Below are 22,790 nucleotides of genomic sequence, written 5' to 3' on the forward strand. Positions count from 1 at the left end.
GCACAGAAAAAGTGTTCTGGCCAAGCATTACATTGTAATTCTCTTTTCATTTGTCTCGCAAACAACGATTACCTTGTGTAGGAATGGCATGAGTGAGATGTCGCCAGCCGCCAAAGGAATTAAATCTCCGTTCGTCTTTTGGTTCAAAATGGGAATTTTGATCGATTTTTCGACTCGTTTGGACTATTTTTCAAGATTCGACTATATAAACTGTCATGATTATCCTATACCCCCCCCCCTTAAGCTTCCTAGACGTACTTTTGAAGGCGAATACGATGGTGCTAATCTTTAAGAGTGTTTCCAACAAGCGTATTGAGCATTGTTTGAAAATACAAAATGAGGTTTTTAGCCAAAATGTCAAAGTTTTACATATGAAGGTCCAATAAACTAACTTTCAGGGTTGTCTTGGATCAAGAGGAACATACTTATCTAATATGTGCTATAATGAAAGTTTGCGTTTTTGAGGTAAAAACAACAATTGTTTGATTTTCGATGAAAACTATGAGGTACCCCTCATGGTGTTTGATCGATTTTTGGCCATGTTTTGCTTTATGACTTTTACTTACACGGCATGAATCACATCTTTGGTAGCTGAAATCTTCTGGAAGGGTAGTTCTGCAGCCTGTGCAACTTACCATGGCTTTGCACCTTTGTTTCGCTACGGTAATCCCCTCAAACCTCCTCCCCATTGTCGGCTTCTCTGGTGGATTCACGGGTGACATGGAGAGTTGAGAAGGTTATATCAGTAGCATAGTCGATGAAGCTGATAGCATTTTAATGAGATGGACAAAGGCGACCAGCAGCGTGAACCGCCGTTGCAAAAAACGACGATAGTAGTAAAGGCACTTGTTATTGCTTGACAAAGTTTTGTGGTTAGCACACACATACACACGCACCACAAGACTTTTTCATGACACTGTATATCTCTGGGAAGATTGAGCTACATGCGATCAAAGAAAGCGTGCCTGAATCTAGTCGTTCCATTGATAAATGCTTCTAAAAGTACAATTTATTCTATAAATCTAAATTTTTCTCTCTTCCTACTAACTATCATAATCAAACAAATGATCAAACGCCTCCCCACATCCCTTCTCCTTGAGCCACAACTGCAGCTTACTTAGATCATTGTGGTTTGAAAACTTTCCATGAATATCAAACTTGATCTCTGTCATGCCCTCAAACAAGCGCTCCGCATTGAGCTGTGCATCGTTACTGCAATCCACTGTCTGTTTCCATCGAGATGTCATTTTGCGATGGCTTGGATTGATGCTTGCCCAAGAAATCGTCTTGATATCGTTGACAAATTGAATCACTTTCTTTTCGGGCCCTTCCAGGCACATGGCACCAGGCTTGCCAGGACATAAGAAACCAGTGATGTTGTATTTGGGAGCCCAATCAATGATATCGCCTCTCTGTGGGCAGATGAGTATGCGTATACATGCTCAATTGAATAAATGCTCTTACTTTTTCTCGAGTGTAAATCATGGGAAACCAAATCCAATCTCTCAGAAATCGGACAGGACCACCCTCTCGTAGTGATTTCAGCTTTTCGCTCTCTTCTTTTGATTTCTGTAGTTTGCTAAGCGCATAGGGTTCTGCGATGTTTTGTAACTGCTGCATCTTTTCAATGACCCAAGTAGAGCGATCATCAGATGGGTCCAACTGTATCTCATTGTTCAATGTATTGACAAGCGTTTCGTGATCTTCTCTTGAGAGCCAGAGATTGGCTGCTGATGGTAATGTTAATTGATAGTCTGTAATGGATGTGAGCGATATCTGTCCATTGAAGGTGAGATAGATAGCGTCGTCTTGGTCATGCTGTTCTTGGTCTGTGAGTTCTACAGGCGCCTTGATGGTGAATGCGAGGCTGCTAGGCAAAGGAGGGCTGAAGGAGGCTGGCCATGTGTCTGATTCCCAGCATCCTTGCAACATTTTGTACGCTGCTTCATCTTCATTTCGTTGAAATTCGAATTCTTTGTCAAAATAGATCGACTGCAATAAGTCTATTGTGTTGACCGCATCAGATAGAATTTCATTTGACATGGTGAGAAAAAGAGCAAGAAAGAGAGAGAGAGAGAGAGAGAGGCACAATGGTGGCCCTCCATGTGACGTAGATGAGAGGGGCAACTGCTTGGTAAGATAACAACTCAGCTGAAACTTGCATTCAAGACGAGTTGAAGACGCGGATAACAAGCAGCACACCTTTTTTTTTCCCCCTTTTTGTTCTTGTCCAGGCATCGACAAAATTTTCGACATACACTATGAGCAGTACAGGCACTCATCTTGGGAATACACCTTTGAATTTAGCAAAGCTAAGAGAGCTCTCACGAAGAGAGTTACCAGAAATTCTGGACAAGGTAAAAGAAAACGCATTCTTGGTAATAGAGAATAAAACACATGAACTTGTTTCGATTTTGTCAGGTTCGAGGAAAGAAAGGGCTTGTACTTGACCCTACATTGACCGGGCCACTCAGTTTGATAGCAGAATTCACCTTGCTTAAGGTGAGCCGTTGCAGCAGTATCAAAGGGATCATGTATGATATGTAAACAGTTGCGATTCTCTAGGACCATGGTGTAGAAAAGATTTATCATTTGGAGTCTGATACCCTCGAAACAGAGTGCCCTGGATTGATTTACATTTGTAGACCCAAACTGAAATACATGCGCTACATTGCCAGTAAGTCATGGTAATTGGCAGAATGCACTCATTCTTATATGATACATATACACACAGACCATATCAAGCACTTTTCGAATACATCCAAGATTGATTGCTGGTTATTTTTCGTACCTGAACGTACAATGGTATGCGAACGAGTGCTGGAAGAGGAAGGTGTCAAAGGAGATATCACGATTGGCGATTATGCCATGGACTGGATACCTTGTGAAGATGACTTGATTTCAATGGAATTGGATCCCTCCACATGGAAGGAAATCTACCTGGTAAGTAAGGTTCTGCTTGGGATCCACATGGATATTGATGTTTGCAAATCCAACATTTTGCTAGGACGGAGATCAAACATCCATTTATTATGCAGCCAAATCATTGATGCGACTCCAGTCAATTTATGGTCTTTTTCCTCGAATCATCGGTAAAGGAGATGGCGCAAAGGTAAGCAAATACACTTTTGGGCAGACGGAAAACTTGTCTAAGATGCAACGATAGCAACTGGCAGACATGTTGCTGCGTATGAGAAGAGAACAATCCGTGACAGATGAAGTTTCCAGCATCACAGCGGCCAAAACGCCCTCTTTGTTGAACACTGTATCAAATCACATTGATCAGTTCATTATTATTGATCGAAATGTCGATCTTGTCACACCTTTGTGTACTGAATTGACTTACGAAGGTTTGATTGATGAGACGATCGGCATTAAGCATTGTTTTGTCGAGTTGGATGCCAACTTGATCAATCCTGCTCAACCAGCAGCAGCAGCAGGAACAGCGCCCAAGGGACTCAATACACCTCAAGTATCTACGCCTCCAGCAACATCGACCAATACCACATCGCCCATGAAGAAGAAAAAGTACGTCTTGAATTCCTCTGATAAATTGTTTGGCCAGCTGAGAGATCAAAACTTTGCTGTTGTGGGTGGCATGCTGAACAAGATTGCCAAGAGAATTAACGAAAACTATGAGGTAAAGAAATAAGGCCAGTCAAAAATCACGGGTAAGAGTTATTCACGTATTATTACTAGGAGAGACATAATGCCAAAACGGTTGCTCAGATCCGAGATTTCGTTGGTCGATTAGGCGAGCTTCAACAAGAGCATCAATCCTTGAAAATTCGTATGATTTTTATTCTGGGTTTATCTTGCATGAGGCATAATCTGCTCACATTTTTTTTTTTTTTTTTGCATGTAGATACTGGAATTGCCGAAGAGATTATAGGACATACAGTGACAGATGAGTTCAATAAGGTGTTGGAAGTGCAGCAAAGTAAGATAGCAGCCAATGTTACACATGCAGCGATATCAAAATTGTTGCCTGACATTTCTTCCCTTGTCTATTAATAGATGTCGTTGCAGGCATTGATGGCAACAAAGAGCCAGACTACATTGAGGAGATGATCAACAAACAAAAGCCGCTTGTTCAAGTATTGCGATTACTATGTCTCATGTCGTTAGCTCAAGGTGGTTTGAAACAAAAGCTGTTTGATCATTTTGAAAGAGAGATTGTCCAAGTAAGTCGAAGCCTAATCAAATTTTATACAGGGCAATTTAATCAAAAATTCCAGGCATATGGATATGAACATATTGAAACGTTACACCGACTGGAAAAACTTGGACTTTGGACGAAAAGAACAAATTCAGCCGCTTCCCGCAGCACATTTGCACAATGTAGACGTATGCTACGTCTTATTGTTGACGATGTGGATGAGTTACATCCCAATGACATCTCGTACGTGTACTCTGGTTACGCACCATTGAGTATTCGACTCGTTCAATGTGCAATGCAAAAGTTGGGGCAGGGGTCTATCCAGACAACAGGTAGTAGTGCTGCTAGTCTCTTTTCGTATGTAGGCACCAGTACAGCCAACTTCATTCGAGATAATGAAAAGCACCATCACCACACCTCTGCCACTGGTGCAAATGGTGCTGCTGCAAATGGTGGCTGGCGTGGATCGGAGGATATACTAAAATTATTACCCGGACAAGCGTTTGATATCAAACAAACAGTGGAGTATGGAGCTGAAACGAATGCAGCCATGGCACGAGCAAAGAGACATGGACTTCAACACGGAAAAACGACTATCATCTTCTTTTTGGGCGGTTGTACTCATACGGAAGTATCGGCTGTTCGATTCTTGGCTCAGCATGATGAAGGTAAGTTGAAAGGCGCCCATCCAGGGCTCTCTTCTCCAAAATAGTCCGAATACACAATATATTAAATTTTACATTTGGGGATACAGGCCGAGATTACTTGGTTGCAACGACTCAAATCATCAACGGTAACAGTTTCTTGGCTCCCATTATCCAGCATAGACATGATTAGTAATAGTTACAATAAAGAAGGGGACCCTTCATCAGTGAATTACTGCATGCCAACATGGCAACGCACGGACCTGTATGATTGGCTACATCCTATTGCTCTGTTACGACTCGTTAACTTTCAAACGTCGGATCCTCAAGTGTCTCTTGTTTAGCAACAAATTTTTTATTTAATTTAGATTTTTGATTACCCAGATTTTTCTCTCTTCTTTCCAAATTTTAACCCATATTTACACTACATGGCACCACTTGTGTTGAAAATCAAAGGTAACAAAACCTTTTCTCCATTTTCGACACTAGCCTCCGAGGACGATCTTTCAAGGGCATGGCGGGTGTGCTCCAAAGTCAAGGATTCGCTTGAAAATGGCTCCCGCTTGGAAAATTTATCTTGGAGACTCTGGTTTCGACAGCATTTATTGACGGAAAAATCCAAGCAAAAGTCGTTTCGAAAACTATCGCTTACTACCGCACGAAGATTGAGCGCAAACAAAAATTTACCATTAAAGGAGTTGACTGTAAAATCCGAGGCAATGACAGCAATCCCCCTAGACATATTCTCCCAACAGCAGCAGCAGCAGCAATATCAACAACATATGGTGCAACAGCAGCAACAGGATTTACAGCAGCAATTACAGCAACAGCAACAGCAACAGCAAATGATGCAACAGCAACAGCAACAGCAAAGCATGATCATTCCTGTGGAAGATCAATCCTTGTTGGGCGCCAATTTCTTTGGAACAAATACATCTGCCGCATCAGCAAATGTCAACACCAACTTTGCATTACCTCAGTTCACATCGGATCAAAATACTGGAGATATTGTCGAGTTGGACGACATATTCAATGCATTCAATGGGAACAGCTTTAATATTCCTACCTCAAATGATATGAATATGGCTGATGGGTGGGATTTCGGCTACCCATCTCCTACCAATCCCTATTACTCGCCATCTCAGCCCAATATCACTACAACCCCACCATCTCCAAATTCTCAACAGCAACAACAACAAATCAGTACCAATAATAACACTAATGCCACAAGCCCTCATTTATTAGGAGCATTCGACAATAGCTTAATACATCCTCAACAACAGCAGCAGCAACCACAACAACAGTCTCCATCACAAATAATACCCCAAAATGAAGGTGATGCCATGTACGTTTCTGGATCTGCCATGCCACCTCCCCCAACTGCTACTCTGAGGAACAAGATTTTGGGCACCATGCATCAACAACAAATGCGATTCAACAGTTCCAGCCAAAGAATGAACAGCAACAATCACCAAACACCTCCCATGTCTGCCTCTTCTAGTGCATCGACTATGGATTCCGTTCAAATGGGCTCACTGATGGATGACAGTTCGATTGGCACCAACATGTAAGTAAAAAAAAAAAAAAAAAAAAAAACAGGGTGCTTGGTTGTGCGTAGTTGTAGAGGAAACTGGGGTATTTAAGGTTCTCTCTCTTTTTTTTTTTTTTGTCTAGTATGAACCAATCTCAATGCAATAGGTATACGGAATTTTCGGACAGTCTTCAACAAAGAAGATTCTCTGCTTCGGCTCCAAATTCACCTCCTATGCTTGCTCATGGTTCATTTGAAGCAGCCAAACTCAAAAAGACGGCAGCCTTGTCTTGTAGTATGCCTGGCAGTTTGGACAGCCAAGCAAAACCCGTGTGCACAAACTGCGGTGCTACAAGTACTCCCCTGTGGAGAAGATCAGCAGAGGATGAATTGTTATGTAATGCGTGTGGTTTATAGTAAGTACATGCTAAAGGTGCATGATGGCAGGGTGTTTATTTGCTTACCGTGTGTGATTTTCTTTAGTCAAAAATTGCATAACGCTCCCAGACCTAAAACGTTGAAGCCCCACAATGCAAGAAAAGAAGCAAGGGATGACGAGGCTTCACAGTTGGTGTGTTCAAATTGTTCAACAACGACAACGCCATTATGGAGAAGAGATGATGAAGGTGCTCCACTGTGTAACGCATGTGGTTTATAGTAAGTTGATTAGTTGGTGAGAAGAGACAGTACAAAGAGAAATTTACTGTTTTATATTTTTAGTCTTAAATTGCATCATGAGCGTCGACCTTTATCTATGAAGACTGACATAATCAAGAAGAGGCAAAGATATGAAAGTAACACAACAGCGGCAAATACACAGGCTAGAAAGAGTAGTAAAAAATCAAAGGGAGATACACCTGGATCACCGGGATCACAGCCAGAAGATGCTTCTCCACCTACTCTGAATACACCTACAGCATATCAACAACCAATGTACTTGAACACACCTACATTGGGAACACCTACGTTGGGATTCCCAGGCTACAGCCCACCGTTTAACAACACCAATAACACCAATACAAATACTAATAACAATACATCGCCACCACAATTACAAGGAGGATACCAGCAACAACAGCAGCTATTTAATAGTAGTCCAAGTACAGCACATTCGCCTTTGGATGAAATCATGACAAACAATTATCTGTAGTTATTTTCCCCCCCCCCCCCCTTTTCTGTTTCTATTTATTACATAGCTTGCATTATCATGTAACATCTCTCACCCTGAACAATAGCCAAATTTTTGCATATTTTATATATATATACTTTTCATTCCTTCTCGTCCTGATTAAAAAAAAAAAAAAAAACACTTGTACTATACAACATGCTTTTTTTTTTTTTTTTTTTTTTTTTCTGATTCAAGAAACATTCTGTCAGTTCTTTGAAATAAACCAACAAATAACGTGAACCAAATCAGGGGGAGTTGTTATTTCCATGTGTGCACAAGACAATTTAGACTTTTCTACCAATCTAACAGGAGTAAATCAAACCACCATGCTGCCAAAAACGGTAGCTGAAAATGATTTTAGTGATTCACATTGAGTCATACTCGACATTGAGATGTTCTGTAAGAATACCTTGGAATTGAGAATGTGGCCATAGGGATATCTGATTGCCAATCAATTCAGCTAATGGTGCAACGTTGACAGCAGGGCTTGAGGATGAAGCTTTTGATGCATTTAGTATCTCTTGAGTCTACTGTTTTGCATTTAAATGGAATTACATTTTTCTTCTAAAGATCAGATCTTCTAGAATAATAGCTCAGTCGACGGAAAAAGTGATCCGTTGCAAGTAGTATCATCTCAGAGCGAGAAACGACGAGCTTTGAGTGATGGAAGCTTTATTAATACATTATCTCTCTTGACCATATCAGGGGCTCTTGTAAGCGATATCGTTGAGAGAAGATCACATCAAAGCATTCAGATCATCTGAAGAAGGACGGTAACTTGAGGATGATGCAGCTCTTCCCTTTTCCACCATTATTGTTGGCATGGAGATCAAATAGGAAGGTTGTAAACTAGTTGGCTAGAGAGACATCGTTTTGCTTATGATCTAGATAGCGCAATAAGAGCAACTGCCAACAGATGGACTATGTATAATGTGAGAACTCAAAAAACGTTGGCATGTCAAGCAGTAAGGTGGTACCTGCTGAACGCTACAGCTAATAGCGAAACATTGCTACTTTCAAAACTGTAGCATCAATATTTCGAAACTCGATTTTGGATGGTCCAAAAGTTGGAACTTCCAATCACTCAAACGTACTCTTTCCGATAGTAACCATTCTTCTTAGTTCATAGCAAGTTTGTACCGAATTAAAATGTGCATCGAATGGCACTACCCTTGATAGTTTTCCCACAGATTGTATTCAAACGAGTTGGGATTCATTTTTTCAGGAAAGCATCTGCATATCTGTAAAAACTTGCCTATGGTTGTGTTTATTGGGTAGATTCAGAAGTTGCCTATCATTTGAGGTCTTGTTCGAAGCTTTAGCATCAGTTCTCATGAATCTACAACATCCAATAGGCCATCCCCTGCCAAATCGTTAAAAAAAACGAACGCTCAAGGCCAACTTTTGCTAGAGTGGAGCATATATAATTCTTGTTGTGCTTTACTTTTAGCCATTTCGCGCCCCAAGTTTGTTTATTAGAGTTGAGCACCACATGGACGTTTCCGTGGTGCTATTATTAAAAGAAAAACGCAAGGAAGCATTGAAAATACTTAAAAGGTTTCGTTTTGTAGAGCAAACACAGAGCAGCAACACTTGATTAATGCTTGGTTGAGTTGCCACTTGTACAGATAATAGCGTCGAAACACTACTCATAACCGCTTGTAATCAACAGCTTCTCATAGGAACATCATGGTTCAACATTGCCTTATTTCCATTTCTCAACAATAATAACCCTTCCAATCTAAAATCCAATTTTACACTGCCGTTTTTATCGCAAACTTCCTCATACGAGCATGCTACTTTCAAAGCTCTAGCATTAATACCTCAAACCTCAATTTTGGACGACCCAATATCGAAATCAAAAAAATTTTTTTTTGTTAGGGAGTGTTTTTGTCGCAGGTAGTAGCCCAAAATCAATACCGTCTTGGAAGATATTTACTGTTCAATTGATTCATTTGACTCATATAGGCAATCTTTGTGGAGGAAAATTGTGGAATCAAATGAATATGTAGCCCTATGCATTTACAGCAGGAAAAAAGTTGTTGTACTCCTTGAAGCATAAAACGTTTTATTATAGTTTTCAATAGTTAACTACTGCTTGGTAATGGGATGGCCAGAATATTGTTATAACATCAATGATGTATCATTTCTAAACCGGATCTCCAAATGCGTAGAAACAAGCAGTTCAAGCACCGATCACATCAGACCATAAATTTTGACATGAAACAGGATTCAGTTACGATCCATATCATGGCATGTTCAGGATAATAGATTGGATCTATTATCATATCACCCAAGTCAACCCATCTAATACCTTATCCTCACATCAAATACCTCAATTCGAATAGTATATAAACCCTCTTATTTTCAATGTAATAAACGATATTCTTTACCTAATTAATTTCATACTCATTTTTATAAATAATTTATTTCTGATAAATCAACCAATGCAATAATAAACAATACTGCGCTAAAGTAGCACCAATACAACTTTCCCGCATAATAAATTTAAAAGAAATTCCTCATATTGAACTGTTGTGCAATGGATGCCAGATTGAATAGTTGCACTATATTATCTTACTATTAAATGAAGTAGGCTTTAAATGGTAAATATTTTGCTACCCTTTTATTACAAACACAAAATAATTTTAAGTGATACATCAATAGAAGATCAACTAGCTAAAATGCTTTGGTAACTCAGCCTCTGAGCCAATCAAATCGCTTGAAAACTCCACTGACCTGAAAAAAAATTTGCGAGGGTTTCCCCCTGTTTTGATGTGAGGCAAAATTTTAAGCGCCGCTAGATATACCAAATCTAGCAGTGTGCGCTGTCATCAAACTTCCCCCAGTTGCTAGAGCATGCCTTACTTACACCACCTAGCTTTAGATTCTGACGTTGAGACTGTCAATCATCGCTAAAGTAAGTAGCGATAACCAAGTGGAGGCGGCCTATCTACCTCCTAGCCTCGTATAGAGTCTTGTTGAGCTTCAGGGATAGGCACATCCACACAACGTAAAAAAAGGTATGTTTCAAAGAAACATAATAATAAAAGAAGCGAACATAATAATTACTGTAGGAGTATAGTAGTATATGTAGGCAAAGAAAAAAGAAGGATACTCACACGCAATGAGTCAAAAAAAAGGATAACAAATAGAAAATCAAAGATGTTCACAACAGCTCATTGTTGTTGCAACAGAAATACATACATGAGCAACGTGTATGGTAATAATCTGATGTAAAGCAACGCAAATATGCACAATTGCAGGAGCAACAGCAGTAGTATGAGTGTGTAATACAACATAACAACTAATATTGTTTCATATGAAGCAACACAAACAACAGCCCGCGGCCATATAACAACGTATTACAGCGGTAATACAAGAATATAGTGGTGCATGATGCTTGTTGTTCATATATAGAAGCAACAACATTGTAGTTATTCGTTGAGCTGATCATGCCACAGCCAACAAAAGAAAAAAAAAAAAAGAAAAAGAAAACGCAACAACGCAAACATTATGAATGCACTATCACGAGAAGGAAGTAATAATAATACAAACGTCCAAAAAAGCTTTATATTATTGCGACCAGATGAAAAAAAGATACTTACCACTTACCACCACAACCCAAGATAATAGACCAGAAAGCCAGCATAATACAACAAAGACATCAGACCAAAGGATACGCAAGCACCAGGGAAACACCACAGAAGCAACAACAGACCATCAACGCGAGCGCCACCAAATACGCAGAAAAGACTACTACTAGAAATGGGTCCCAAAATAGAACAATTTCCTGTATAGTTACAGTACAAAACGCGTTAATATAACGTTGTATCCTACGTTTATTGAGCAGTTGTCAATCATACTTGCCTTAGTTCCATCAACAAAGGTAGTTTTGTTTCATTAGTAAAAGGTTTGCAAAATGATTAAAAAGGGGGAAGACGCTAATAATATAAAAAGGGAAGAATGCTAGCTAATTAAAAACTGGGATTGAAAACCGTTACTCGTCTCCATATAACATGGAGTAAGCACTGGAGACTTGACAGCTTGCTTACATGACAGCAAAGCAAGATTGGGTTAGCAGTTTTTACTACATGATTTGCCAACACCTTGTTTATCGATCGGTCAATTGTAATTAAGAGGCTGTATTCAACCAAGGTAGCAAATTTTGCATTCCAATTTAGTCACACACTGAAAAGACGGTATTTCAAAATATTCATAGCCCAGCATATTGCTCAAAATAAGGGTCCATGGATGTCCAAAATCTTTCAACCTCAAGACCATGCGATTGTGGTGATTACACTGCATTCCAGCTAAATCAAACTTGGGGTAAATTTTAGAGGAGAATCGAATGATGCTACTGTTAGGTGGTTTAGCCCAAGTTATTAGCCTGATTTTTTGATAAGAGAGTTTTTGCGATTTTTTCACTGTTTTCTAAAGATTAATCAGTGTCTGTCATCAAAACATTCTGTTGAGTATTACTAAACATTGTAGACCAAAAAATTTCCTATCAAATGAGCTATTGCTCGAAGCTCTAGCATGATTCTATCATGAAATATTGACAATATTGTCCTGACCAAAAAAAGGTCACCCAATTTTTTCGCTTGTTATCACAGGCAGATTTTGAAGAAAAGTCGATAATTTTGCATGATACCCCCTTTTTTTTTTGGCCATATCTCGACGAGCACTCACCGGATGCACACAAGACAAAAACAATTCAATAGCTCTACATTAGATCCATCATAATGTAAGGGTTTGAAGTACCAGATGTACATTCCCTTCATAAATTCGCTCAAAATCTTATATTTCATTTGGCCACAAGCAGGAGATATTCAACTTTTTATTTATTTACCTATAATAACCATACCATCGTATAGAGAATTGAAAAAGAAACAAAAACTATTAAGCTTTAAGCTCGGGTTCACTTAGTAAAATCCTGAGGTACGACCCTTTGATATTTGATTATTTTGACTCTTTTTCCCCATTACTCATCCACATTCTTCTCAATAACCCCAAGTCAAACATCCTCTACTCAACAAAAGTACCCTCTGTAACTTTTACTAGACATATCACCCACCTTTCTATACTCTTCCAAACGTTTTGCTAATAGCTTCTGTCCAAAATTCGCAAATTTCAAAAAATCTCTCATTTCTCATCAGCAACGCATCCTATCTAAAATCCAATTGCTCCATCGTCTTCTCCGCAAAAAATCGCTATAGGAATATGCTACTTTCAAAGCGAATATTCAATTTGAATTTCAAAGAGAATTTCAAAGAGAAATCAAAAGAGAAACAAAAGCGAATAGAGAAAAGACGCGCGCGATGACTTTAAGGTATAGGCCTTGCCGTCGGTTAGTTACAGGACCCGCCTGTTGATAAGTCGTGTTGCACTGTCTTGATTAAAAGAAGAGAGACTTTCCAGCATATCACTTTGATATCGACATACATTTTTTTTTGTATTAAATCATGATATACAGTTTATTATAAAACAAAGAGCACCAATAATGATATTCATCCCATTGCATTGCATACAATCAAGGTACATTTAGGCCGTCTTCCCCCCCCCCTCCCCCTCTTTAACTCACTCACTCTCATCAACATCAAGCACTATTGTTCTGTTGACCTTACGATGGAGGCAGCCTCTACAGTCAAGAGCAGACACGAATGCGCTTAAACAGACTCATCCAACACAAATCCCCCATGCTCTTTCTAATAAAGCCAAAGCGATGTTTATTTTTGATGAGCGGCAACAAACTTCTTTTGCTCTTCAGCAACTGCTTCCTTGAACTTGGCGACTTCCTTCCAGCAATCAAGAGATCTAGATTTGTTATTACTAAGAGAAAAGAGAGCACATTGCATGTCAGTACAACATGGTGGATCATGTGTGTTCTCTTACTTGTAGCATGCAATCACTTCGTCTTGACATGTCTTGACTTGAGCGGGGAGTTCCTTTGCAGTTGATCTACATGTCCCCGTTATGTATGAATAACACATCCTCTCTGCTTTACCCATGCAATGTACACCTACCTAGAGATGCGCTGAACCATGGATTCAATGTCGTTGTTGATAGCAACAGCATCTAAATTATCCTTCTCAGCATTTTCCTCGGTCAACTGGATATAAAACTTTTCGCTTAATTCTGATTCATTTTGCTTGATCTTTTCTAATTCCTCAGCGACACGTTGGCGAACAAGGTTCTCTACTTGACGTGCTTGTACTCGCTCTGTTGATTGTTCTGCCTTCTTTTCAAGTGTACCAACTAAACTTTGAGAGAACTGTATCATGTACGTGTGTGTGTGTGTGTATGTGTGTGTATATATGTGTGTGTGTGTGTCAATGAAACAAAGCATGGCAGTATGTGTACTTCTAACAATTTATACCTGAAGTGGCACATTGGGGTTGTAAAAAATGACAGGTTCTGCTTGTGTTGTTTTTGATTGTGATGCACCCATAATAAATATTGAACAAGAGGAAAAAAGTATAGAGCAACCCCCTTCAACGAGATGTTTTGGTATTATTTAGAATGATGGCGCGGCTATTCAATTCAAATCATCATAATAGTCAAGGGTGATGAAATTTTATTTTTATTCAAGCAGCAATGTACTTTTGTTGGTATGCTTGCTTGTTTTCATGTTGATCTTTTGCTGGCTGCTTCTTCTCGGTATTGGCTGTGTTATGCTGCTTTTGCGGTTGTTGCTGCTGTTTAGCTGTAGCAAATAGTTTGGCAAGGTCGACCCCTGGAATTACGTTGCCTTGATCATCTAATGTAAAGAAGGAAAAATCAGGTCGGATGTGGGGGGCATCGGCAGGCATGGCGTTCATTTGAAGCTTGAGCTGATTGATTTGCTCTGTCAAGTCGGATATCATGTTTAGTAATACTTTGTCAGTGCGATCGCTGGCCTCCTGTTCATCTGCTTGTTGAGGTTGATGTTCTGCTTTTGCCAATGGTTGATGTTTATCGTTACTGATTTGCTCCCCTTCCCGCTCTCTTTCTCTTTCTCTTTCCTGTTGTTGTTGTTGTTGTTGTTGTTGTTGTTGTTGTTGTTGTTGTTGTTGTTGTTGTTGCTCTTGCTCGAGTAATTGATCAGATACTACAGGTCGACATTTGATTTTATGAGGTTCAATGTGGTGTCGATGCGACAAATTCATATCTTCGCATAAACGAGGTGTGGATATAATGATTTGATAGTTGCATGTGGATAATTCGACAAAGCTAGAAACACGATCTTGGCCCTGAAGATCGCAATGGTACTGCAAACGAGTTGGGTTAATGCTTGCAATGGCTGTCTCCAATGACGACGCACTTACCTGAACCTCGATGGTACGAGGTTTCTCTGTTAAATCACATCTTGAACCATCGCCCCACTTTTGAACCAAATAGCGCTGATCTCCATTCTTTTTCAATTCTGTCTTTACTCTTGCATGATCTTTCTTTGTTGTTGCAGCCACCGCTTTCTTGTCAGCATTGATCAAACTCTCTTTAGATAGGCCAGGATAAAGACCTAAAAAGAAGGAAGCTGTTTCTTGCTCCTTTTCTACTTTACCGTCATGAGAGCGCTCAACGTGAAATTGACGCACATATTGATTATGACAATACTCGTATGCCCAATACTGATGTGTCTTTTTAGATTGAGTCAATTTACATTGAGGGGTCAATGTATGCTGCTATCACTACTTACGCTGGTAAAAAAGCGAATACAGTTGGATCCAATGGGTTCTAGCAATTCCAAACCCTTTTCTATGATTTTGTTGACATCTTGTTCGGTTTCGTCTTGTGTGCTTTCCTCCTTCTCTCGTTCTAAACGCTCTTGCTCTACCTGAACGTCTGGAATGATGCAAGAAAAGGGTTGTCCTAACGAAGATGTCATCATGATGGTATTTGATGATGCCTGGATGTAGACTGAATCAGTATTTCAAAACAGTTATGCGAGATTTATCAAAATCCTACCTCGACGTGCTTTAAGCTTACATCTGTATTGGAGACTTTCTCTCTTGTTACCACTACTTTATAGCGAGGAAATGCCAATATGTCATCCTGAATGAAATACGATTGCAACGAAGATTGGACCAAGTTGAGAGCCAAAGCAATAGTCAGAAATTTGGCCACGATAGCCATGGTTATAATAAATTAATTGAGAAAATAAAGAGAAGCATGAGAGAGATGAGGCGATGTGGCATTATCATGTAGGCTTTCCCGGTGTTTGAACACAATGCTTGTGTGACTATTTGGAGTTGCAATGCGCACACCAGAAATGGAATTGAATCATAGAAGGTTATACAATAAGCTTGATTCTTCGACTGATGCTTTGAATCCATCGTGCCATGTATCTAGCTACTATGGCAGACTCGATGAGATTGGATCCAGCTACCACATGAGAGCATCGAATCAACCAACATGTCGGATATTGGATTCTGTACCCGATCAGATGCTCGAAAAAAATTGTCCATGGCAACAGCCAACATTTCACCGCAAAAAAAAAAAAAAAAAAAAAAAGCTTTTAGTTCAAGACACTCCACCTCGTTATGCTCCACAAGGAACATCTCAAGATGAACATCAGGGAAACAAAGGCAAACGATCAAAAGCTTCTTGAAATTCAGGAACCATACAGCATTTCTTAATAAGGCAACCAAATCAAAAAAAAAAGGTTAATGTGGATGTTGGGTTTTTGAGTTCATTTGATCCCAATTGCTGAAAATGCAACCACACCAGCTGTCTACTGCTACCTATTTCTGATATCAGAGGATCCACTTGGTGAGCACCTTACCCCATCCTAGCCGTCACGTATATTGTTGTTTTTAATTGATTTTTTCATCGCTGTGTTGACTTTGTACATTACCAACATCTTTGTAACTTCTCTAAACACCCCTCTCTCTCTTTCTCTCTTTCTCTCCTTTTTTTTTTCACATCAAGACCAATACACATTATAAAATCGTTACATTTTGAGATTTTCTACAAATTTCTAGATATCCACATTTGAGAGCGACAAGCCATAACAATTCAAGAGAGCGCGTAATTCAACAACTATGATCATCATCAAGCCAGATTGGGTATCCCACGCAGGTATATACATATATCAATTCAAAACATTTGAAATGTTCACTGTAGCTGAAGCTTATTTTACACTTGTTTAGATCGTACTCAGGATGCCAAAAACAAGAAGCCATGCATTTATTCTATCGATGTACATCCGGATGGGGAGAGATTGGCCACAGGAAGTTTAGGTAAGAATCATTGACTGGTCCGAGTTCATCTCGCTTATATTGATGAAAAAAAAAAAAAAAAAAATAGATGGTACTGTAAAAATTTGGAATACAAAGCCAATTTTCAATGAGGATGCTCAAAAGGATCCCAACTGTCACAAGTTGCTTTGTACAATGACGATGCATAATGGTAGGCTTGCTTTGCTGGGATGTGTTTGTGTGTGTGCACATATAAATAGAGAGATTGGCTCATGGCTATATTTTGGATACTAGGTGCTGTATTGTGTGTACGTTGGTCAAATGAAGGCGGTCGCTATCTAGCATCCAGTTCTGATAATGACAATGTCATTATTATTTGGGAGCGTGATAGGTAAGAAATCATATAAACACACACATGTCGTCATGGATCTATGAGCGCTGATGACGGCTTGCATGCCATAGAAATGCAACGACGGGTTCTGTATTTGGTAGCAGCGATGTCAACCATGAGGCATGGCGACCTGTCAAATACTTGCGAGGACATGATTCGGATGTACAGGATTTAGCTTGGTCAGCGGATAACAAATACTTGGCATCGTGTGGTGTGGATGGATTTGTGATTGTATGGAGTGGCACAACATTTGGTAAGAAAACAAAGAGCAGCGTTGGTGAGGCAATTAGCGTAACAAATGCTTGTGATGTAGAACAAATCACCAAGATTGATCAACACAGCGATTTTGTCAAAGGTGTCACATGGGATCCCGCAGGCAAATTTCTTGCATCTCAGGTAAAAAAAAAAAAAAAAAAAAAAAAAAAAAAAAGAGTTGATATGGGTAGCGAATGCAATATTGACACGCCTACATGTAGTCTGACGATAAGATGGTCAAAGTATTTCGAACTTCAGACTGGGGATTAGAGACAGATCTCATCAGTCCATTCATCAATGCACCCGGCACTACATTATTCAGACGATTGAGTTGGTCACCAGACGGAGCAAACATAGCAGCAGCCAACGCTGTCAATGGGATTCAGTGTATTGCAGCTATTATCAACCGAGATGATTGGAATGCAGATGTATCACTTGTTGGACACCAGTTGCCTATAGAAGTAACAGCATACAACCCCAAGATGTTTTACGTCAAACGAGATGAGACATCCGACAAGGCATTAGCCACTATTTGTGCCTTGGGAAGTCAGGACAGAAGCATCTCGATTTGGGTCACTCAGTTCAATCGCCCCGTATGCGTAGCAGCTGATATCTTTGACAACAATGTATACGATCTCGCTTGGTCACCGGATGGAAAGAGCTTGTTTGCTTGTTCACAAGACGGTACAGTGGCCTGTTTATTGCTGGACACAGAGCTGAGCGATGTAGCACCGGATGATGTGATTTACAAGGAACTGACAAAGTATGGGTACGGTCGGAAAAACACACAATTACCAGAGACGCCATCTCAGCTGGAACTGGAGGAGGATTATGCCATCGTGTCAAAAGCATCTACATCGAAACGACTGGCTGAATTGATGACAGGAAATACCAGCATAGAGACATCGTCATCACCTACATTAAAGCACGCTGTTGTGGATGTGACAATGATGGAAGCAGAACCTCAGGCACCCACCACTACTACTACCACCACCAGCACCACCACCACCACCACAAACAAAATCACATCTTCATCCAATGCTCCTACTTTGAAAGCAACTGATCAAAAAATAACCATCCTCAAGAACGGCAAGAAGCGCATCCAGCCCATGATGTTGAGCAGTGGTTCTTCCTCCTCATTGACTTCCTCGACATCCACCTCCTCAGCAACAGGTACAGCGCCATCTCACACTGCCAGCAGCACCAACCACCATGCTACTGCCACCATGGCATCCAGGCCCACCCATCTACAACTCACAGCATACGATGATCCCGTCATACCCACATCAGGCATAGCAACTACAGCCATCGGGAACAAGCGTAAAAAAGAGGATGCAAACGAAGACCAAGTAGAAGGAGGCAATAAATCAGCAAGAACCAGGCCAGAATGGCTTGATTCAGCCGTTGTACCTCCCGTGGTTCAAAAGAGTCAAGTGAAAATGGGTGTTCCCAAAGTAAAGTCCATCTTGTCAGCGAAACTCAACGCCAATGATCCAACCGTCGTGGTTGAATGCCACAATGCACCCAGTTTACAAGACCCTTCTGTGCATGTACGCACCAAGATTATCGCCAACAAACAAGGCGTGGTTTTGTGGAAAGACTACCTGCCCAGTGCCGCCACATTGATGACTGGAAATCACCTGTATACCGTCATCGCCTGTGAGGATGGTTCGCTTGTGATGTATTCAGCTACTGGGAGACGCTTATTACCACCCATCATCCTAGAGAGCACAGCCGTGGTATTGCAATGTTCAGCGCAATGGCTCATTTGTTTAACCGCAACGGGATTGGCTTATACATGGGATGTGGTCAACATGAAGAGCATGTTGGACGGCATCTCGATTGCACCTATTTTACAAGTCGCCAAATTGACAGAAGGGAGCACGCATAAAGCACCTCGCATCAAGGATGTACGCATTCAAAAGAACGGCATTCCTATACTGATCACGAGTTTGCAGCAAGCGTTTGTGTATCATTTGGATATGAAGGTGTGGGTGAGAATCAGCGATGCTTGGTACATCTTATCTGAATTCTGGGGATCCGGTTTGCAACCCAACATGAGCAGTGCTGAAAATCCGCTGGGTTGGCTGTCTTCGCGCATGACATTGCATGGCAATGGTGTGGATCCAACTACCAAACTGATCTTGGATATGGCGAATACAGATGAGAGCACTACAGCGGTGATTACCATCAGTCATATTGAGGTACTTGGCTTGATTTCCAGTGTATTCATGTCATCTCATCTTTTTTGTTGCATGTAGACCCAGTTAGCAGTAGCAGCCTTGTTGGACTCGCCAAACGAATATTCAGACTGGATGATGTATTATGCCAGAAAGTTATCAGAAGAAAATGCTCAGGATAAAGTGCAGGAGCTGTGTAGATGGTTGATGGGACCTCCATTTGCGTAAAGTATTCTTAAGGCTGTTGTCATACGAGAGACATGACTAACATGACTCTTTTTCATCCAGGACCTCGGAATTTGCTCAATGGGAACCTACGATCATGGTAAATTCACATTGAACAGGATGCAAGCATCAAGCGTTTAACATGTGTGTGTATAGGGTACATTAACAAAAAATGACATTTTAAAGCAGATACTTCCTGTACTAGGTAATGTAGAGGCATCCGCATGCTATTCAACACGATACTAACAGACAATGTATAGCTCAAAACCGACAATTGCAACGTATCGTCACTGAAATCAAATCCTACATCTAATTAGTAAACCACAAAAAAAAAAAAAAATTCCCCTCTCTCTGCTGTATATATACATATATATTTTTTTTTTTAATATTAAACCGACACATTGTCCATCATCAACAACTACAGGAACGAGTTGCAGCATTTGAAGACTTTATTGTGTTACTGGACCAGTTACACCAGACCTGATAATTTTTTAGTTCTTGCTCTCTTGCTTTTTTTCTCCACACACATATATTGATATAAGATATTCTTGGAAACATGGTTGCTGTCTCTCTTTCCTTTCTCTCTTCTTTTTTTTATTTATTTATTTCTCAAGGCTAAAAAAAAAATGGGTCAGCAGCAATCAAGTAAAGCACATGCACCGTTGACATTTGGTTACATTAGCAACAATCATCCGCTTGAGGAAGAGGAGGAAGAAAACGCCTACTTTAACCGAGATCAACGCACTTGCGGCCCGTCGTCGCCTGACTTTGTGCTTGATAACCCTCATCTCTATCAACTGGAATCGACATGCCAGCATTGCTCATCCAACAAGGCCCCTTACCCCATGATTGTTGCTGAGCAAACCAATTCACCGTGCACACATTGTAGACAAAACAAGCGACTATCACTGGTGCGAAGAGATCTTGCCGATGATTTACACTACATTGATGAAACTTACTATCCCAACATTGTGCATTACGAGGAAGACGATGAAGAGGACCATGAGTTGAACGCATCGACACCAGCTGTGATGCACAACTCAGCTGCCACTGCTGCTACCTCGTCTGCCTCCAATGCCAGTGTAGACCATGATACCATCGCTGTAGACGAGAACGACACAGATCAAGATGAAGACGATACATACACGTTGCGAGACGAAGAAGGCTGGTCCAGACTCACGTTTGGAGAAGTAACACCGAGCAAAAGATTGGTCTCTTCACCTCTGCTGGCAGTGGACTTGTCTGGGAAATCATTGATCAAATTGAGCTCGAGCATTGGCTATTTGGATAACCTTACCAAATTAGACTTGTAAGCATACAAGTGTGTGTGTATGTGGAAAGAGAGTTTGCATTAACCCCATGTCTACAGATCAGACAATCAAATGATCAGCTTACCAAGAGCCATTGGCCGGTTAAAGAATCTTCGTATATTCAATGCATCCAAAAACCAACTGGAAACCATACCAGACGCCATTACATCACTGAGCAAACTCAAGGCCATCAATTTCAGCCATAACAAACTGACATCGTTACCCATAGGCATTGGTAGCTTACCCAGTCTCATCATTGTCATTCTCAACCACAACCAACTAGCACATCTACCCCGAGCACTGGCCAATTTAAACGGCATGATCACCTTGAACATATCGCACAACCCACTGAAAACCATTCCCGCCGAGATAGCTGCACTGAAATCGCTTCGAAAATTGACAGCTGAGGCATGTGCGTTTGAGCAAGAGATGATACACACATTGTCACACGATCCACCCAGTTTGTTCGAGCTGTGTGCTAGACACATGGTGAAATCCAAAATTCCATTGCCCGTGTCATTATCACATCATCATATTGCTGATTATTTCAAGCAAGAGCAAACATGCTCGTTTTGTTTTGGGCCCTATTTTGAATCTTGTGTTACTCGCAGTCGGTTCATTGAAAGAACCGCTAGACAAGTGATCACATTGGATTACAAGCTGTGTTGTGCTCATTGGACGGATGAAAATGACCGTATTTCTGCCATGTTCTCGACACCGTATTACAAGCAGCAACAGCAGCAACCACTTGCACACACGACGCATTCACCTACTACTACTACTACTACTACTACTACTACTACTACTACTACTACTACTACAATGCAATTGCCACCAGTAGCGATTGAAACAGCCGGTCTGTCTACGCCATCATCGCCCGTCTCAGAAGAAAACTTGCTGCCACAACAAGACTACTTTAATCATCATTCACGACATCACCCTCTTTACAGCAGTAGTGAGGATATACTTTGTGTACCCACGACCGCAGAAAATGAAGCATTGGCATCGTCATCCTCTTTTATTTCTGCAGCAGCGAGTGCGTCTCCCACCATATATCCACCGCAACCATCTTCATCACCCTCCTCATTGCTACAACCATCCCCATCTTTGTCATCCTTGTCCACCACGACCAACATTGCATTACGCCCAAGGTCATCCTCCACCAGTTTACTGCGAATCAGTGCAATGCAGAATCATCATCAGCATCAACAACAACAACAACAACAACAACAACAACAACAACAACAACAACAACAACAACAACAACAACACATCATATCCCCACCACAGCTTCACCAAGAGCAGCATGAATCTTTGCCATTTGCTACACTGACGGGAAGACAATCTGAGGAAGCCGACAGGATCTTGTCTAGACAACAACAAGCTATTACACGAAAGTCAAACGGATTGAAACAAGGTTTTGCGCAACTTGGGGCTCGGTTAAGTCGAAAGAACGGCAGCACAAGCAACCAAACAAGCGGATCAAGTACAAGTAGTCATTGTCATAGTAGCACTGCTGCTGGCAATAGGGATAGAAGTGAAACTGTTTAAACAGTATACAACAATAAAGCCCCCCTCTTTTTTGTTTTTCATATGATATAGGCTCATTGCATTGCGGTGAAATGCTGTAAAAAAAAAAGAAACATGACATGTACTTGAGAAAATGATCATGTGTGTTTATAGCACGAGATATACTCTCACCACACAGCTCTTTGCATTGCGTCGTTTAGTCTTGTTATCAAAAGGAA

General features: G+C 40.6%; 7 protein-coding genes across 7 annotated transcripts; 4 read left to right on the top strand and 3 right to left on the bottom strand.

Annotated features, from left to right (window-relative positions):
* Window positions 1-1,043: 1,043 nt before the first annotated feature.
* On the bottom strand, window positions 1,044-2,043 carry DES1_2 (sphingolipid delta-4 desaturase; the record flags this gene model as incomplete). The annotated part of the gene is made up of 2 exons (XM_064832268.1): window positions 1,044-1,412; window positions 1,465-2,043. 2 exons carry the CDS (start codon window positions 2,041-2,043, stop codon window positions 1,044-1,046), a joined length of 948 nt encoding a protein of 315 aa, XP_064687823.1.
* Window positions 2,044-2,261: 218 nt separating this feature from the next.
* Window positions 2,262-4,996, top strand: ATC70_013103 (uncharacterized protein; the record flags this gene model as incomplete). The annotated part of the gene is made up of 11 exons (XM_064832269.1): window positions 2,262-2,357; window positions 2,422-2,502; window positions 2,566-2,677; window positions 2,735-2,943; window positions 3,008-3,112; window positions 3,167-3,640; window positions 3,700-3,790; window positions 3,866-3,940; window positions 4,018-4,184; window positions 4,239-4,827; window positions 4,914-4,996. The coding sequence occupies 11 exons, from the start codon at window positions 2,262-2,264 to the stop codon at window positions 4,994-4,996; spliced, it is 2,082 nt and encodes a 693-aa protein (XP_064687824.1).
* Window positions 4,997-5,231: 235 nt separating this feature from the next.
* On the top strand, window positions 5,232-7,484 carry ATC70_013104 (Lon protease-like protein; the record flags this gene model as incomplete). Its single annotated transcript, XM_064832270.1, has 4 exons — window positions 5,232-6,370; window positions 6,478-6,750; window positions 6,818-6,991; window positions 7,055-7,484. 4 exons carry the CDS (start codon window positions 5,232-5,234, stop codon window positions 7,482-7,484), a joined length of 2,016 nt encoding a protein of 671 aa, XP_064687825.1.
* Window positions 7,485-13,231: 5,747 nt separating this feature from the next.
* ATC70_013105 (uncharacterized protein) lies at window positions 13,232-13,953 on the bottom strand (the record flags this gene model as incomplete). Its single annotated transcript, XM_064832271.1, has 4 exons — window positions 13,232-13,334; window positions 13,398-13,463; window positions 13,529-13,776; window positions 13,882-13,953. The coding sequence occupies 4 exons, from the start codon at window positions 13,951-13,953 to the stop codon at window positions 13,232-13,234; spliced, it is 489 nt and encodes a 162-aa protein (XP_064687826.1).
* Window positions 13,954-14,089: 136 nt separating this feature from the next.
* On the bottom strand, window positions 14,090-15,617 carry gsk3_5 (glycogen synthase kinase 3; the record flags this gene model as incomplete). Its single annotated transcript, XM_064832272.1, has 4 exons — window positions 14,090-14,752; window positions 14,810-15,121; window positions 15,181-15,390; window positions 15,450-15,617. The coding sequence occupies 4 exons, from the start codon at window positions 15,615-15,617 to the stop codon at window positions 14,090-14,092; spliced, it is 1,353 nt and encodes a 450-aa protein (XP_064687827.1).
* A 908-nt stretch (window positions 15,618-16,525) lies between these two features.
* Window positions 16,526-20,045, top strand: ATC70_013107 (uncharacterized protein; the record flags this gene model as incomplete). Its single annotated transcript, XM_064832273.1, has 11 exons — window positions 16,526-16,562; window positions 16,634-16,723; window positions 16,791-16,892; window positions 16,976-17,072; window positions 17,144-17,325; window positions 17,386-17,468; window positions 17,549-19,531; window positions 19,589-19,731; window positions 19,796-19,832; window positions 19,889-19,937; window positions 19,993-20,045. 11 exons carry the CDS (start codon window positions 16,526-16,528, stop codon window positions 20,043-20,045), a joined length of 2,856 nt encoding a protein of 951 aa, XP_064687828.1.
* A 313-nt stretch (window positions 20,046-20,358) lies between these two features.
* On the top strand, window positions 20,359-22,593 carry ATC70_013108 (uncharacterized protein; the record flags this gene model as incomplete). The annotated part of the gene is made up of 2 exons (XM_064832274.1): window positions 20,359-21,041; window positions 21,102-22,593. The coding sequence occupies 2 exons, from the start codon at window positions 20,359-20,361 to the stop codon at window positions 22,591-22,593; spliced, it is 2,175 nt and encodes a 724-aa protein (XP_064687829.1).
* Window positions 22,594-22,790: the final 197 nt, after the last annotated feature.

Source organism: Mucor velutinosus (assembly GCF_035048745.1).
Source record: "Mucor velutinosus strain NIH1002 chromosome Unknown tig00001572, whole genome shotgun sequence".
NCBI classification, from domain to species: Eukaryota; Fungi; Mucoromycota; class Mucoromycetes; order Mucorales; family Mucoraceae; genus Mucor; species Mucor velutinosus.